Consider the following 15,318-nt stretch of genomic DNA (forward strand, 5'->3'; position numbering starts at 1 on the left):
AGAACCTTCAAACATCCCTGCGAACGACCGGATGTTGGAAGTAAAGATATATTACGTTTTTCACCCACCGATTCACACACGAATTAGGATCTCCGTGTCAACCTGCACAGCAGCACTGCAGGGCGATACAGGCGTCATACCACCTGACCCGAGACGGGCCGCGGGCGTCATACCGAGCGCGTCGAGACCGTGTCCTGATGTGATCTGCACGCGTGAGTCACGTCGGCGTCAAAGGAGCGACGTGCGACCTGTCAGTGCTCTATCTCCGATCGCAGCTGCCTCTGCGCGTCCTGGGGATGTACCTTTGTCGCGCGCCGGAGACGACTCGACGCCGCTGAGATCGGAGATCAAGCTCTGACAGGTCGCACGTCGCTCCTTTGACGCCGACGTGACTCACCCGTGCAGATCACATCAGGACACGGTCTCGACGCGCTCGGTACGACGCCTGCGACCCGTCTCGGGTCAGGTGGCATGACGCTCATATCGCCCGCCAGCGCTGCCGTGCAGGTTGCCACGACGAGGTCGAGCACGCTTCTATACGCTCGCCGAGCCTTCCTTTCCATCCCATTTGGCAGCCTGGGAACGGTGGCGGTCAGAGGCAAAGCATACGAGGGGTGGTGGAACCACATGTCACGGCTACTGCCGGCTCGACCCCACGATAGCCTCCGAATGCTGACTTTGAGGCACCATCATCGGACGATGTCGACGAGTTGGGTCGCTCTCGCGGTAGCCAGGTAGCCCCCCATACTAGTAGCACCGGCCATGGCCGCAGGAAGCTCGGGGGAGGGCGCTGGGAGCAACACGGAGCTCCGTTGGACGCGTTTTCAAGATTAGCGTGTCAGAGTGAATTGGAACTAGCCTGTCGGAGATCGAAACGGCTCTTATCTACATTGGACACAACATTCAAACGCTGTACGACTGCGGCTCACTCGTCGTCGTCGCTATCCGCCGCATGCTGCCGCATGTGCTGCCGCCTTGTCATGTGATGCAGCGCGGTATTGCCGGCCTCAATTGCCAGGAACAGCGCCCGCATGCGATGCGCGGACCGGATCGCAACCGCAACCTCGTCGTACCTCTTCCGAGCCGCCCAAGTTGCGGCGTCGAACGGCCCCTGCCCGCCGCAGGAGGAGGTCATCGGTGGCACGCCTGCCGGGGTCGCGTCGGCGCCGAGGGAGAGGAGCAGCTCGACGAGCTCGAGGTGGCCGCACCACGCCGCCATCAGCAGGGGCGTGAAGCCGCCCGCGTCCTTGATCTCCGCCATCGGACACGAGCCGAGCGAGAGGGTGCCCTGCAGGACGGCGCCGGGATCGCCGCAGGCGCCTCTTGAGTTGTGCAGCCTCGTCACGACCTTTGGAGCTCGGTCGAGCAGCAACTTTGCGCACGCTAGCCTGCCAAACCTGCACGCGGCGTGCAGCAGCGTGGCGTGCCCGCGGCGCGCGGCTGGGTCCAAGATGTGACCCGCCGGGATGGCGGGCTCCTTGTCGATCTCGCGGCGCAGCTTGGCGGCACAGTCGCGCTGCCGCATGAGCTCTATCACCGTCATGGCGCGCGCGTCCCACTGGGCGAGACGAGCGACGCGCTGGGCCCGGCACGCGCTGATAAAGGTCTGACGCAGATCCGCCTTGGAGCGGAGGGCGCGGGAGGACCGCGGCATCTGGACGCCGCGGGCCAAGCCGAGTGTGTGCCAGAGCTCTGCGCGAGAGCCGTCAAGTCGCCAGTGCTTGCACACCGCAGCGAGCGCCGCGATCTCGGCGGCCGCCAGCGGCGCAAGCACGAGCGCGAGCGGTCCATCGGGAAGGTCAGCGAGTGGAAGGGAGCACATCATGGAGAGAAGAGCCGAACAACACAAAGAGAAGGAGGACTGCGGGCGCCACGCCCGCGCCCTAGGCTCGGCAGGAGCGAACAAGAAGAAAAATTCTCGATCTCGATTTCTTCTGCAACACGCCCGCTCGTTGACTGCCTCGAGCCTCCGCGGGCGCCGTCACGGAACGCACACCTGCTCAGGAGCACCACCGCTGTTGTCCCATGACGCACGCCTCGAGGATCGTGGACGCGCTCTACCCGCCGCCAGCAGCAGAGGGTGACGGCGAGGAAGTCGAGGCCGCCGAGGCTGCCGCTCAGGCGCAACGGCGCACTGACGCGGCTGCACTGCTCGGCGAAATCACGTTCAAGCTGCTGACGGCGCAGCAGCAGCAGGTGTCTGTCCGTCCGCATCCCTTCGTCGAGCCGCGAGACTCGATCGAGACGGCCGAACTCGTATCTGCGACGCTCGGCGCCGGCGACTCGCAGCAACGCGTGCTTCTCGCCTTCACCTCGCGGCGAGCGGTCACCTCGCCTCTGGCCACGACCGCGGTTCATCTGCTCAACATCACCGACCAGGGGCGCTACCAGCCCGTGCTCTCGACCGGACTTTTCCGTGGCCAGTACACGCTTCTCAGCCGGCTGACGTATGCCGGAACGGCGGCTCTGCACAAGATGATCACTCGCAGCGGCCTGAAGGTCGGGTCGGTGCGCTCTGACATGCTCAAGCTGCTCGTCGTGGGTGCCAAGGCGCGAGCTGACGAGGATGCGCCCGTCCCGATGGCCGTCGAGGCTGTCGCCGGACCCTCCTCCTCCGCCTCCACCTCCGTCGCGGTCGCTGCCACGGGCGCCGTCGCTGCCGGCGCACGCGAGAACCTCACGGCGTTTGCAAAGCAGCTCGCGACCGTGTTGCAGACCGCCCGACCTGCGCCCTCCGTCTTCGAGACGCGACCAGCTGAGGCTGCAAGGACGAAGCCGATCGGCATTGCCTCAAACGTCGGCCTGCTCCTCTGGACCCCCAAGACAGCCTCGGCATCGAAGCAAACCGCCGGCGTCCGGACCACCGAGGCGCTCGCGTATCCTCGGGCGCCATGACCAGTGAGGATCGCCACACACCGCGAATCTAACCCTTAGGCGACGAAGCTGGTCATCAGGGCCATCGAGGAGCTGGCACCCAAGAGCAAGGCGACGCCGCGCAAGGAGGGCTTCAAAATGGCGGCCGCGCTTGAGACACCGATCGAGTTTGACCCGACGGCCGGCTGGTCCGGCGACTGCGGCCTGGTCGACATCATCTCGCCGGACTCGTTCGTGCACGTGCTGTCGTTCACCGACCACCACACGCGCGCCGTCTGGACGGAGCTCGTCTGCAAGTCTTTCCGTGCCTTGCGCGGCGAGCCCACGCTCTGGGCCTCGCTGCGCCTCTCCGACTCGACGCGCCGCAGGTACGTCTCAGAAGACAAGCGCAAGCTTGGCCCGTGGAAGTGCAAGGCGGAGCACTGGGCCAACATCGTCGCCTCGAAGGCGTCGTGCCTCACTGCGCTCGACCTGAGCGGCAACGACAAGGCGCCGCTCACCGCGCTCAAGGCATGCCTGCGCGCTGCGCCGCAGAACCTCCGCTCGCTCGATCTCGACGGCGTCGCCTCGGCCAACATCAAGACGCTCGCAGAGATCGAGCGCTTCACCGAGCTCGAGACGCTCTGTCTCAACTGTTCTCACCCGAAGGACGGCTTCGGCGACGAGGGCGAGAGCGTCATACGGCTCGTCAAGGGTCTCCCGCGGCTGCAGCTGCTTCGCGTGCAGCCCTTCACGGCTTTTGGCTCCTTCCTCGGCGATTGGGACTTTGTCGCTGGAATCAAAGAGTTTCGCGACGAGCACCTGGCGCGCTGTGCGCAGTTCGGCGTAAACCCTTACCGGGAACCGAGCGGCTCGGGCTTCGAGGACGAGGACGAGGACGAGTACGTCTCCAACGAAGTGCTCGCCGGCCAGGCTCGCCTCAAGCGGCTGCAGGAAGCGCTTCCTCGCTGCTGCCGGCTGACCAACTCGGGCTACCTGTCGGGCTACTTCCTCACATACCGGTGGGGCGAGCCGCCAACCGACGAGCCGGTGTGGCACGTGTGGTACTCGGAATTGTACAAGCGCATGACCGAGCCGGGCGCGAAGCGCGGCACCAGCTACCTGCAGTGCGGCCCGCTGGAGGAGGGCGAGGCTCGACGCCACAAGACGTACGGAGAGTGGCTCTCGGCGAACAAGCCAACCGAGGCGCTCAAGCCGGCGGGCCCCGTCATCTCGACGTGAGAGCCTCGGCTCGTGCTGCCTGACGGGGCTTGCGCATCTCGAGTCATTCTCCGAGCTGCTCGTTGGGACGTTGCGTTGGGGAGCGAACATGCGTGTGGAGCGGCAGCGGGGCTGCGGAGCGTACACTCACGAACACGTCGCACGCACGCCACGCCCCTGGCCTGCTGTGGCCGCGGCCCGCAGTGCGCCAGCGGCAAGCGCGAGCGAGTGCTGAGTTGTGCAGACACTGACGTGACAGCGCTGACATCCTATCTGCTATCATGCATCCGCGCCATCTGCCCCCCCGCCCTCTGAGGACTTTGTCTTTGTACTTTGAGAGCTCTCCGGACTGGGACTCCAACGCGCGCAACGGACCACGCCCCGCGCGCGACTCGCTCGTGTCTCTTTTGTACTGGATGGTGCGCGCCCACAGCGCCACGGGCGCTTGTGTCCTGTGCGTGCTGTGAGTGTTAGCGCCTGTGAGCGGCCTGTGTTTCGAGTTCGTTTGACAGATGACACAAAATTTGCAATGGGTCGACTGTGTTGAGCGCGTCGAGTTCAGCCACCGTCCCAGCGCAGCTGCAGCCCCAGCCGTGCCAGCGCCGCCTATAGGTGTGACAGCCAGCGGGCTGAGAGCATGCCACGCACAGAACCCTCCCCCCTCCCCCCCTCCCCCCCGCCCACCTCGAGCCTCTGCGACGAATCGTTTGGCTCTGTCGGCCGCAACGCGAGCAGGAGGCGCCGCAGGGGCACCGCGCCGCCGCCCGCCGCTCCATTGACCGCAACGAGCAGCTTCGCCGCCTGCTCCTCGTCCGGAGGCGGATCGCACACGCGGCAGAGGGCGAGCCGCAGCGCGCGCGCGTCGTAGTGCCGATCCAGGTGCGCCTACTCTCGGGCAGTCTCGGATAGTCTCTCGGGGTAATCTCGGGTAATGTCAGCGCGAAGTAGCGCCGGACAGGATGCGCCCGGAGCATTAACACGGGGGTCGGGGGGGGCGGGGGGGGGGCGGGAATTGGTCTCGCGCATTATGTTCCGAGGCGCCGCGCGAACGCACGTTCTCGGGTGCTGCTTGGAGCACAAGGATGCGTTACTGTCTGACGTGCCCTCCACATCTAGAGAGCGTGTGCCTCCCGAAGCAATGCGCCGCCCCCCCTCGCGGTCGACGTCGGCGCGGCGGCGGCGGCGGCGGCCGCCGCCGCCGCCTCGACTCGCAGCTGCAGGTCGCCGCCCGCGGCGGCGGCGGCCGTTGCGGCGGCGGCGGCGGCGGCGCGCGGCGAGAGCACACCGAGGACTGCGAGGTGGCTGTGAGTGAGCCGCGTCCCTTCGAGCGCCCGTCCGAGCCACGCCGCCCGCTCCGCCTCGCGCTCCTCCCTGACGGCGGCTCGGAGCGACCCCTGCAGGGCCCGCCGGGAGGCGCGTGGGAGTAACGACATGAGAGGTTTGCGAGCTGACTGGCTTGTGGCTCACGCCTGCGGGTCCGCCGAGAGGAGCGTCTCGTCTAGCTGGTTCATGAAGTCGTTCGACTGCCAGAGAGCGGGCCCGCACGTGCCGATGATCTCATACACGGCACCGACGTCCTCGGCGCGCCTCAGCCGCTTCTCGAGCCGCGCGAGCAGCGTGAGCGCCGCAGCGTCAAGCGTGCTGACGCCGCCGCCGCAGAGAGTGTGGTCCCACAGCCGCAACAGCGTGGGTGTGGGCAGCACGTTGGTGAAGAGGCAGAGGAACCTGGTGGTAGAAATGAGGACGCAATCACCACGCGAGGAGGACGCAGCGGCTGGCCGAGAAGCGGAGGGACCACTGCGACGCCAAGATCTCGACTATATCTCGACTATATCTCGACTATATCTCGGCTACATCTCGGCTAGCGGAGGGACCACTGCGACGCCAAGATCTCGACTATATCTCGACTATATCTCGGCTACATCTCGGCTAGCGGAGGGACCACTGCGACGCCAAGATCTCGAGCGGGACCTGAGAGGGGTCAGTCGTCCGCACGTCAGAACATGCCGCGTCACTCGTCCGGACTTCGCGCGCGGCGGTCGGGCGGGGCCTCGATCCGCTGGAAGTGGGCGTGCAGCTCGGGCAGCGCCGCCTTGAACAGCGTCGCGAAGGCGCGCGTGTCGATCGAGAGACCTGCTCGCAGACTGCCGCGTCACAGCTCTCCCGCCCACGGCTCTCGGGCTCACCGGCGAGTCTGTCGGGCGGCCCGTCATCTGCAGGGTGTAGCAGTCGGGCAGCACGCTGCGGCAGATTGCGTCGAGCAGCCAGAAGGCTCCCTCCTCCCCCGCCTATCGCTCCACCAGTCCATCCGTCAGAGAGGCTGCTCCTTGGCTGTCCGAATGCGCCCGCCTCGCCCCGCGCCACAAGCAGCAGCATCGCGGCCACGAAGTTGAGCGACTGGCAGTAGCCGACGGCGGGGTCGTGGACGGCGTACGCGAGGAGCACGCGCCTGGTCACGGAAAGGTCATGGAAAGGTCATGGAAAGGTTGTGGAAAGGTGGAGAGGTCATGGAAAGGTCATGGAAAGGTCATGGAAAGGTTGTGGAAAGGAAAGGTCATGGAAAGGTCGTGGAAATGGAAGGCCGTGGGAAGGCCGTGGGAAGGTCGTGGCGTGTCATGGAAGTGTCTCGAGTGGCGGCAAGGCGCGGGGCGCACGCCTCAGCGCCGCGCGCGCAGGCCCGCTGCGCCGGAAGAGCGGGTGGGTGGGGAAAGTGCGCGGCAAGTCCGACTCCACTTGCTTTGCGTCGGGCAGCGCCGCGGCGGAGGTCATCTCGACGAGCGTGGCGTAGCTGCGCTGCGCGGTGTGCATGCGGCGGGCGGCGCCGGTCGCGCTCAGCCACAAGTGAGGCCGCGCCTGAGAATAGTGCGGCTGTGAGTAGTGCAGCTGTGAATGGGCGCTCCGCCACACGTGAGGCCGCGCGCCTGGGGTTGGGGTCGGGGTGCCGGGGTCAGGGTCGGGGTCAGGGTTTAGGGTCGGGGGGGGGTGGGGGGGGGTCAGGGGCCAGAGCTCGGGGTAGCTACGAGTGGCGGTGACGCCTCGGGAGGGACTCGAGACATCCGCGACCGGCCGAGCGCCACGACCCACGGAGGCAGCCTGCCGCCCCACGCGCTGCCGCGCACCGCCGCCGCCCACCTCTCCCTCCACAGCTTGAGGTCGGCCTGGCTGAGGCGGTGGCTCGCGCGGTACGCCTGTTCACGGCCCGAGACCTGTGAAAGCGCCGCCTGCTGCTTGAGGGACGGTGGCTCGCGCGGCGCCTCGGCGTGAGCCTCCCGCACGCAGAAGCCGTACTCGTCGAGCGTCTCGTCAAACGTCTCCTCCACCGTCTCCACCCCCCCGCCTAAGGGGCGGCTCCGACAAGGCTCAGGGGAGGTTCCTCCTCCTAGACCGTCTCCTCGCCCTCGCCCGCGCCCGCGCCGCCGCCGCTACCTGCGGCACCGCCGTCGGCGCCGCCTCCAGAGGCTGAAGCGCGAGCCACCACGGCCGCTGCCGGCCCGCCCCCCTCCCCTCCTCCTCCCTCCTCGCCGCCCTCCCAAGAAGCGGTCGAGACGAGGAGGGGCGAGGAAGGCAGCGCCGCCCCCGCCGCCCCACCGCCCTCCTCCTCCTCCGCCACCTCGCCCGCCGTCGCCCGCCGCTCGTCCCGTACTCTCCTCATCGCCTCCTGCACCTGGCGCGTGCTGTCCGCACCCTCCGCCGCATACTCGACCGCGGAAGGTGCGCCGCTACACTCGCCGCCCGCCTCGTCGATCGCCGACAGCTCACCTCCACTCCCTCCTCCGTCGCTGCCTCCGCCTCCGCTGCCTCCGCCTCCGCCGCCTCCGCCGCCTCCGCTGCCTCCGCTGCCACCGCCTCCGCCGCCTCCGCCGCCTCCGCCGCCTCCGCTGCCTCCGCCTCCGCCGCCTCCGCCGCCTCCAGCGCCGGCAGCGGCACCGTTCCCTCCCCCGCACGCGGCGCCGCCGTGCGACGCGTCGCTCAGCGCCCACAACGTCATCGTCACGACGGCAAAGGCGCCCTCGCCCACCGACGCGGCCCCCGTCCCGCCCGCGCCGTCAACGCCGCCGCCGCCGCCGCCGCAACCGCCGCCACAACCGCCCGCCGCCCGCTCGGCTGCCGCTCCGCCTCCGTTCGCCTCCGCCGCCCGCGCCCGCAGCGCGGCGGTGGCGCCGCTCTTCGCGGCGCGGCGAGGCGTCGCCTGCCTCGGGGGGCAGCACTTCATCCATGAGGGAGCGAGGGTCGGACGCGTCTGCTCATTGGGGACGAGAGCCTGCGAGTGGTGCTGCCCCGGGCGAGGGACGGCCGCAGCGGCGCAGCGGCCACCCCTCCCGGCCTCCTCGTCGGCCGACCCCGCCCCCTGCCACGCCCCGCCGCCGCCGAGGACCAGGACGACTGTGCGGTCCGTCGCGGGGCGGAGCTCGACGGCGATTCGAGCCCCTCCGACAGCTCCGCCCGCCCCTCTGCCCGCCCCTCTGCCCGCCTCCCGCCCCTCCTGCGCCTCCCGCCCCTCCTGCGCCGCCTGCGCCGCCTGCGCCGCCTGCGCCGCCTCCGCCGCCTCCGCCCCGGCCCCGGCCAGCGCGGAGGGCGGCAGCAGCGGGAGGGAGCGAGGGGCGGAGGAGGGGCGGGCGCGTGGTGCCGACGGGGTGGGCGGGCGGGCGTCAGGCACCTGCAGCGTGTGGAGGGGCGGGGGGGTGGAGAGAGGAGGGGTGAGGCGGTGCCGACGGGGCGGGCGGGCGGAGGGAAGGGGGGGTGAGGAGGCGGGCGGGAGTCGGAAGAGGACGAACCTCCCACTCGTGAACGCACGACGCGGCGGGCGGGCGGAGCGGCAGCCGCACGGAGACGGCCGCGCCGCTGCTGGCCGAGAGGTGCCTAAGAAGGAGCGCTGTGAATCAAGGGGGAAGACAACCGCCGAGTTGGCGCTGCCGGCGGAGGAGTGACTCGAGCGAGACACGGCCGATGCCCACGCACTCCGCCTATTCAGTGAGCTGAGGAGTCATCCACGAGTTGCTCAGACACGGCCGATGCCCACGCCCTCCGCCTCGGGGACGGAGACGCCGCCGCCGGCGGCAGGGGGCGGGGAGAGCGCCGCCGGGGAGGGGGAGGAGGGGGAGCCGGGGCTGCTGTAGCTGCCGCACGCGGGCGGCGGTGCCGTGCGCATCAGCATCAGCTCGAGGGTGGGCTCGCCTAATCGGAGCGCGCCGAACGAGGTGTGAGCTGACGCCACCCCTTCCGCATCACCGCATCACGGCTCGGAGGGCGGTTCGCCGCCACTGGGCACTCTCCACCAAGAGCGGTGCCGGCAGCTCGGCATCGACCCGCCGCCCTCTCCTCCGCCCTCGCCGCCCTCTCCTCCGCCGCCCTCTCCTCCGCCCTCGTGCCACCAACGCGGTGTGGCCGCCTCGGCGTCGCACGCGCGCCCGTCGCCGCAAAGCAGCCGCACGTGCCACCAGCACCTGTTCGCGGCTGGAGGCGTGGCGAGAGGGGAGCTTGGAAGTGCGGCCCCCTAGCGTGCTATCCAGCGCCAGCAGTTAGCTGATGCGGCGGCGTCGAGCCTCGTGGCGCCCGCCGCGAGCGCGCCCGGCGTGCGAGGCGCCTCGAGTGCCGAAGCAGCCTAAGGGGGAGGCCCGCTCCGAGCAGGTCCATGGAAGGGTCCCGAAAGAGTGTCGCTGTCGAAGGCTTGGACGGCGCCGCGGCGAGAGCGGCCAGCACGGAGGAGCCGTCGCCCCTCGGCGCAGTACTCAGCAGCGGCGCGATCGACGTCGGCAGGAGCTCTAGATGTAGCAGAGCAGCGGGCGAGACGGCCGCCATCTCGTGCAGCGCCTAGGGCGGCGGCAGAAGGTCGACTCGCCGCGTGGCCGGCGAGCCCGTGGCCGGCGAGGCGCGACCACTGCGGCAAGAGAAGAGAAGAGAAGAGAAGAGAAGTGAGCCGCGGGGCCGCGCCTGCACTGACGCGCTGTTGTGCTCGCGCAACGGCCCGCCGCTCGCTTGCGCAACCATCTCCGCGAGCGAGGGGAGGCGGCGCAGGAAGGAGGCGATGCCTAGGCAGACCTCGAGACGGGTGGCGAGGGCGCGCGATCACAGGGCGGCGGCAGCGAGGAGGCGATGCCGGAAGGGCGGGCCCCGCCCGGCTGAGCCACAGCACGTCTCCCGCCTCCTCCGGCAGCGCCTCCGCCGCCGCCGCCGCCGCCTCCGCCTCCGCCGCCGCCGCCGCCGCCTCCGCCTCCGCCGCCGCCGCCTCCGCCGCCGCCGCCTCCGCCGCCGCCGCCGCCGCCTCCGCCTCCGCCGCCTCCGCCGCCGCCCCCACCTCCGCCGCCCCTGCCGCCGCCCACCGCACCGCCAGCGGCGGCGCCTCCTCTTGCGCCAGCGGCGGAGACGTCTCCGTTTCTGTGCTGCCGGCCGGTGCGGAGCTCTTGGCCGGGCGGCGGCTGCTCGCCCGCCGTCCTGCTGCGCTCCTTTGGCGGCACGAGAGGCGCCAGCGACAGAGGCGCCGCGACGAATGCGCCGCCGTGCCTCGGTTGGCCGTGCCTCGCCTGGCCGTGCCTCGACGCGAGGAGCAGGCTGCCTGCCCCCGCGGCGGCGGAGGCGGAGGCGGGCAGCGCGCTGTGCGGCGGCAGGGCGGGCGGTGGCTGCGGCGGCGGAAGCGACGCGGTGGGTGCGAAGTCGAGGGGAGGAGGGTGTGTGGCTCCTCCCTCCGCCCCGCCCCCGCACCCCCTCTCCGAGAGCGGGACGATGTGCGGACTCCTGCTCCGCTCCTCTGCCACCCGCTCCTCGGCCACCCGCTCCTCCAGCACCCACCACTCCTCGTCCCGCAGCTCCTCGCCTGCGCCGGACGCGTCACGGACGTGTCTCGGACGTGTCTCGGACGCGTCACGGACGTGTCTCGGACGTGTCTCGGAGGGGGGCGGATCCTCCTCGCGCAGCTACTCGCCTGCAAGGGCTCGCGGCCCCGCCGGGCTTGGCTGCAGCCATGGGTCCGCCTCCGCCTCCGCCTCCGCCGCTGCGGCGAGCGCTGCAGCCACAGCCTCCTCCCTCTCCTCCTCCTTCTCCTCCGCCGCCGCCTCCGCCCCCTCGTCCGCCCCCTCCCCTCCCCTCTCCTCCGCTCTCTCCGCGCCGCCGTCCGCGCCGCCGTCCGCGCCGCCGCTCGAGGCGGCGACAGAGGACAACGCGGGCGATGACGCGGGCGATGCCGCGGGCGATGCCGCCGCCTCTCCGCCGCCGCCGCCGCCAGCCGTCTCCGCGCGAGGCTGCGGCGCCGCGCCTGCCCTCCCCGCCACGCTCGCCTCCGCGTCTCGCCGCGCGTCGAAGGGTCGCCCCTCCCCGGCGGGTCCGCCCGCCGCCTCGCCGCCCGCCGCCTCGCCACCCGCCGCCTCGCCGCCCGCCGCCTCGCCGCCCGCCGCTGCGCCGCCCGCCGCCTCGCCGCCCGCCGCCTCGCCGCCCGCCGGTGCGCCGCCGGTGCGGTCCGGGCGGGGGGGAGTCCGCGCCTCGTCCGGGAGGCCGACAGGTAAGGGGTAGGGTTCGGGTACTGTGGGGGTAGGGGAGATAGTCCGCGCCTCGTCCGGGAGGCCGGAGGGCGGGGGAGGGAGGCCGAGGGCGGCGAGGGCGGAGAGGGGGGTCGCCGCGCGGGGAGGCGTCGAGATCGGGGGCGGCGCCGGGCGCGGCGTCATCCCCAGCGCCGCCAGAGCCGCGAGGGGTGGCTGCGACGCCTTCTGCGGCGGGGGAGCGTGACGGGCGGCAACACGCGCACCGCCGCCGCCGCCGCCGCCGCCGCCGCCGCCGCCGCCGCCCCAGATAGGCGCCTGGAGCGCCGCCGGCCGCGGCCCATCCTGCAGCAGCGGCTGCGGCGCCTCTGCCGAGGCGGAGGCGGCGGCGGCGGCGCTGGCGGCGGAAGTGGCTGTGCCAAAGGCGGCGGGTGTGGTGCCTGCCGCCTTCTTGAGCTGCGCCAGGAGGCTGGTTGCGGCGGACCAGCCTCGCTCCGCCGCACGGCCACGCCCCTCGCACCCTCCCCTCCCCGCCACCCTGCCGCCCGCGCCGCCCGCCACCTCGCCGCCCACGGTGCCGCCCGCGCCGCCCCCGTCTTGCGGGCCGGGAGCGCTGCTGTGCGCAGTTCGCCTGCGCTGCTCGTCGTCGCCGCACGGCTCCTCAGACACAACCTCGAAGCCGCCGCTCGTGCGCGCCTCGCGGCTCGCCGCCGGCCTTTCCTCCCCCTCTCCTCCTCCCCCTCCCCCCCCTCCTCCTCCTCCTCCCCCTGGATCGTCCCCGCCGACAGCGCGGCTGCTGCCTCCGGCGACAGCGCCCTCTCCCGCGCCGCCCGCACCACCGCCGCCGAGCCGGCTGCGCAGCCAGCCCGTCGCGCTCGTGAGCGTCTGCTGCAGCTGCGGAGGCAGCGGAGGCGGCGCGCCGTCTGCGGGCGGCGGAGCCTGCTCGGCCGCCCGCGCCGCCTGAAAGACGACGGTGCGCCCGTCCTGCAGGCCGCCGTCGGCGCGGAGCGTGCCGTCTCGCTTAAGCACGTCGACCACCTTTGCACCGCGTGCCACGCTCACGCCGTTCACCGAGAGGATCGTGTCTCCCGGCTGGAGCTTGCCGTCCGCTGCGGCAAGGCCGTCTGCGTCCAGCCGCACCACCCGGTTGGCGTCGTTGAGGTGCAGGCCGAAGCGAGCGCCGGGGCAGATCGTCAGCCGGACGGTGTACGCGTGCTGCTGGAGCGTCGCGCCAGCCGCGCTTGACTCCGAGGCGGCCATCGGAATGGGCAAACCGGCCGATAGCTGCTAGCAAGCAGCCAGAGTCGATCGAAGAAGAATTTACCCCACCGCAAAGCACGAAAAAACCCGGAGAGTTTCAAGTGAGTCCTGCAGCGAACAATTGGTCCCAATTGAACGAAACGGAGGACTGAGAAAAAACAAAAAGGAGAAAAACAAACATGGCGTCGCACTCCAGCAAGCGCTCCCGCACAAAGAGCGACGGCACCGGCGAGGAGGAGGGCGAGCCCGCGGCAGTCGCTGCCGGCTTCGAGGCGCCCATCTTTGGCGCGCGCACCGTCGGCCAGGTCACCACGCTGGCGCTCGAGGGCGAGGACGGACTTCTGGCGTCCCTCGATCTGCGCGGCGTGAAAAGCGTTCACGCGGGTGCCTGGTTCGTCGCGACTAAGGACTCGTTGCTGCACGTCTCGGCGGCCAGGCGCGTGCGCACCGTGGCAACCTGCAAAGGCGGCCATTTCTTCGGCATCGCCACCAGCCTGGACGTCAGCGCGCTGTTTGTGTCGGACATCGGCAACCACAAGATCCGGCGGGTGGAGGTGGCGACGGGCGCGGTGACTACGCTCGCGGGCAGCGGCGCCAGGGGCAGCGCTGATGGCGTGGGCGACGCGGCGCAATTCAAAAACCCAATTATCCTTTCCGTCAGCGCCGACGGCAGCACCCTCTCGATCTGCGACAACGGCGGCCTCCGCCAGGTCTGCGTGGCGGCACCTCCTCCTCCCTCCTTCGCGCCGCTCGTGGTTCCGCCCTCCACCTTCTTCGCCGACATGGGGAAGATGTGCGGCGACGCTACTCTGCCCCAGGGCATGGTCACTTTCCTGGTCGGCGACGACGAGGAGCGCTACGAGCACGTCACAAAGGCCATCCTCTGCGTGCGGTCCGTGTTCTTTCGGACAATGTTTGGCATCGGCATGAAGGAGCGCGACGCTGCCGAGGTCACGGTGCCCAATGCCGACCTCGCCAGCTTCACCGCCCTCGTCCGCTACCTCTGCACCGACCAGCTCGACCTCGGCGAGGGGGAGGGCGAGCAGGCGCGGCGCGCGCTCGTGCTGCGGCAGCTGGCGCAGATGTACCAGGTGCCGCGCCTCGAGCTGCTCTGCGCGCAGGCGCTGCAGGAGCGCGTCGGACCGGCGAGCGCCGTGCCGCTGCTGGAGGCGGCGCACACGACGGGCGACGGGCGGCTCCTCGCGCAGTGCCGCCGCTTTGTGGCCGACCACGCCGCCGAGGTGCGCGCAAGCGGCGGCGTGGAGCAGCTGCGCGACCTGGGCGTGGCCAAGGGGCTGCTCGGCGACGCGCTCGACCAGGTGGCGGAGCTGGAAGGCGCGATGCGCGCGCTCCGCGTCGCGAAGGATTAAGCAGCGCGCGCATCGCGCCTTGCAAGGGCCGGTGAGCACCATTGGAGAGAGAGAGACTCTTCTTGCACATTGGTGAGTTTTAATTCTATTTTTTTGCCGGGAGTCGCTTACCCTACGGCTTAGGCGGCTTCCCGTGGCGTACCTGTTTAGTGCGAGTGCGCGCAAATTCCGTGCCCAGTGTCGTTTGATTGATTGATAGGAAGGCGGCTTAATCAAATTCTTTTTTGCACGACACTGAACAGACAACGTGTGAGTGTTAGAGTTGTTTGGTATTGCCCAAAAGACGAAAGAGGGATGGGGCTTGGGGGTAGGGGGAGGAGGACAGGGTCCACACCTGCACGAGCAGGATTTTGGAAGGAAATCAGGGGATAGAGACAACAGACTCGCAGCGGGTATTCCATTCTTTTTTTTCTCGGACGCCTCTTCGATCGGCGCCCGATCCACCTTGTGGCATGAAGATCCTATTCTCCGCAGTGTTCAAGCCTGGCACCGAGGCGCCCGGCAAGGACGGCCCTGTCATGCTATCGCAGGCCGCCGAGCTCTCCTCCCTCGGCTTCTTCCAGCGCAGTACCGCGAAGGAAGTCTTTGTCATGTTCTCGCGGCAGTTTGCAAAGGCGTCCACGGAGCCAGGGCAGCGCTCGTCCGTCCGGAAGGACGGGTACATGAGCCACGTGTACCACTCGCCCATGGGCGTCGTCGCCGTCTGCTTCGCTGACGACGAGTGCGCGCCCGCACCGCCGCCGCCGCCCCACCCCACAGCGCCCTCTCACACCTCTCACACAGCTGGAGATGGGGTCGGAGGGCCGCCGCAGCGAGGAGAGGAGGCGCAGCGAGGCGGAGGGTGGGCGACTGGCCCGTGCTGCCGCGGCCGCGGTGCCGCGAAGCGCGCCGCGGTAGCGCGAGTACAGAGCGGCACCGCTAGAGCACAGAGAACGCTCCTTGCACCTCCTCCTCCTCCTCCTCCTCCTCCAACACACGCTGAGAGGAGGATCCGGACGGAGTCGCTTGGGTAATAGGACATCCGGTCCGGCAGCCGGTGCAGCCCGTTGTAAAATCACACGTGACCGTTGAGCACGAACGAGGGGGGCGCCCATCGCTAAGCGTCTGAGAATGGGGGCAGCGCCTTCCACTCGTCCGCGTCTGGA

General features: G+C 70.3%; 3 protein-coding genes across 3 annotated transcripts in view; 2 read left to right on the forward strand and 1 right to left on the reverse strand.

The window, feature by feature from the left end:
* Positions 1-4,388: 4,388 nt before the first annotated feature.
* Positions 4,389-8,100, reverse strand: EMIHUDRAFT_631942 (hypothetical protein). The gene is made up of 12 exons (XM_005778264.1): positions 7,483-8,100; positions 7,329-7,411; positions 7,122-7,262; positions 6,731-6,927; positions 6,436-6,523; positions 6,281-6,362; positions 6,125-6,207; positions 6,017-6,045; positions 5,544-5,799; positions 5,202-5,468; positions 4,759-4,959; positions 4,389-4,680 (listed from the first exon to the last, which is right to left on the reverse strand). The coding sequence occupies exons 1-12, from the start codon at positions 7,724-7,726 to the stop codon at positions 4,633-4,635; spliced, it is 1,719 nt and encodes a 572-aa protein (XP_005778321.1). The 5' UTR covers positions 7,727-8,100; the 3' UTR covers positions 4,389-4,632.
* Positions 8,101-13,195: 5,095 nt separating this feature from the next.
* EMIHUDRAFT_421393 (hypothetical protein) lies at positions 13,196-14,387 on the forward strand. The gene has a single exon (XM_005778159.1). The coding sequence runs from the start codon at positions 13,586-13,588 to the stop codon at positions 14,171-14,173; it is 588 nt and encodes a 195-aa protein (XP_005778216.1). The 5' UTR covers positions 13,196-13,585; the 3' UTR covers positions 14,174-14,387.
* A 220-nt stretch (positions 14,388-14,607) lies between these two features.
* Positions 14,608-15,318, forward strand: part of EMIHUDRAFT_435194 (hypothetical protein) — a 2,187-nt gene continuing 1,476 nt past the window's right edge. The window contains exon 1 of the mRNA XM_005778160.1: positions 14,608-14,929. Coding sequence (XP_005778217.1) covers positions 14,626-14,929 — 304 coding nt within the window. The 5' untranslated portion in view covers positions 14,608-14,625. The remainder of the gene's footprint in view (positions 14,930-15,318) is intronic.

The sequence above is a fragment of the Emiliania huxleyi genome (assembly GCF_000372725.1).
Source record: "Emiliania huxleyi CCMP1516 unplaced genomic scaffold EMIHUscaffold_25, whole genome shotgun sequence".
NCBI lineage: Eukaryota > Haptophyta > Isochrysidales > Noelaerhabdaceae > Emiliania > Emiliania huxleyi.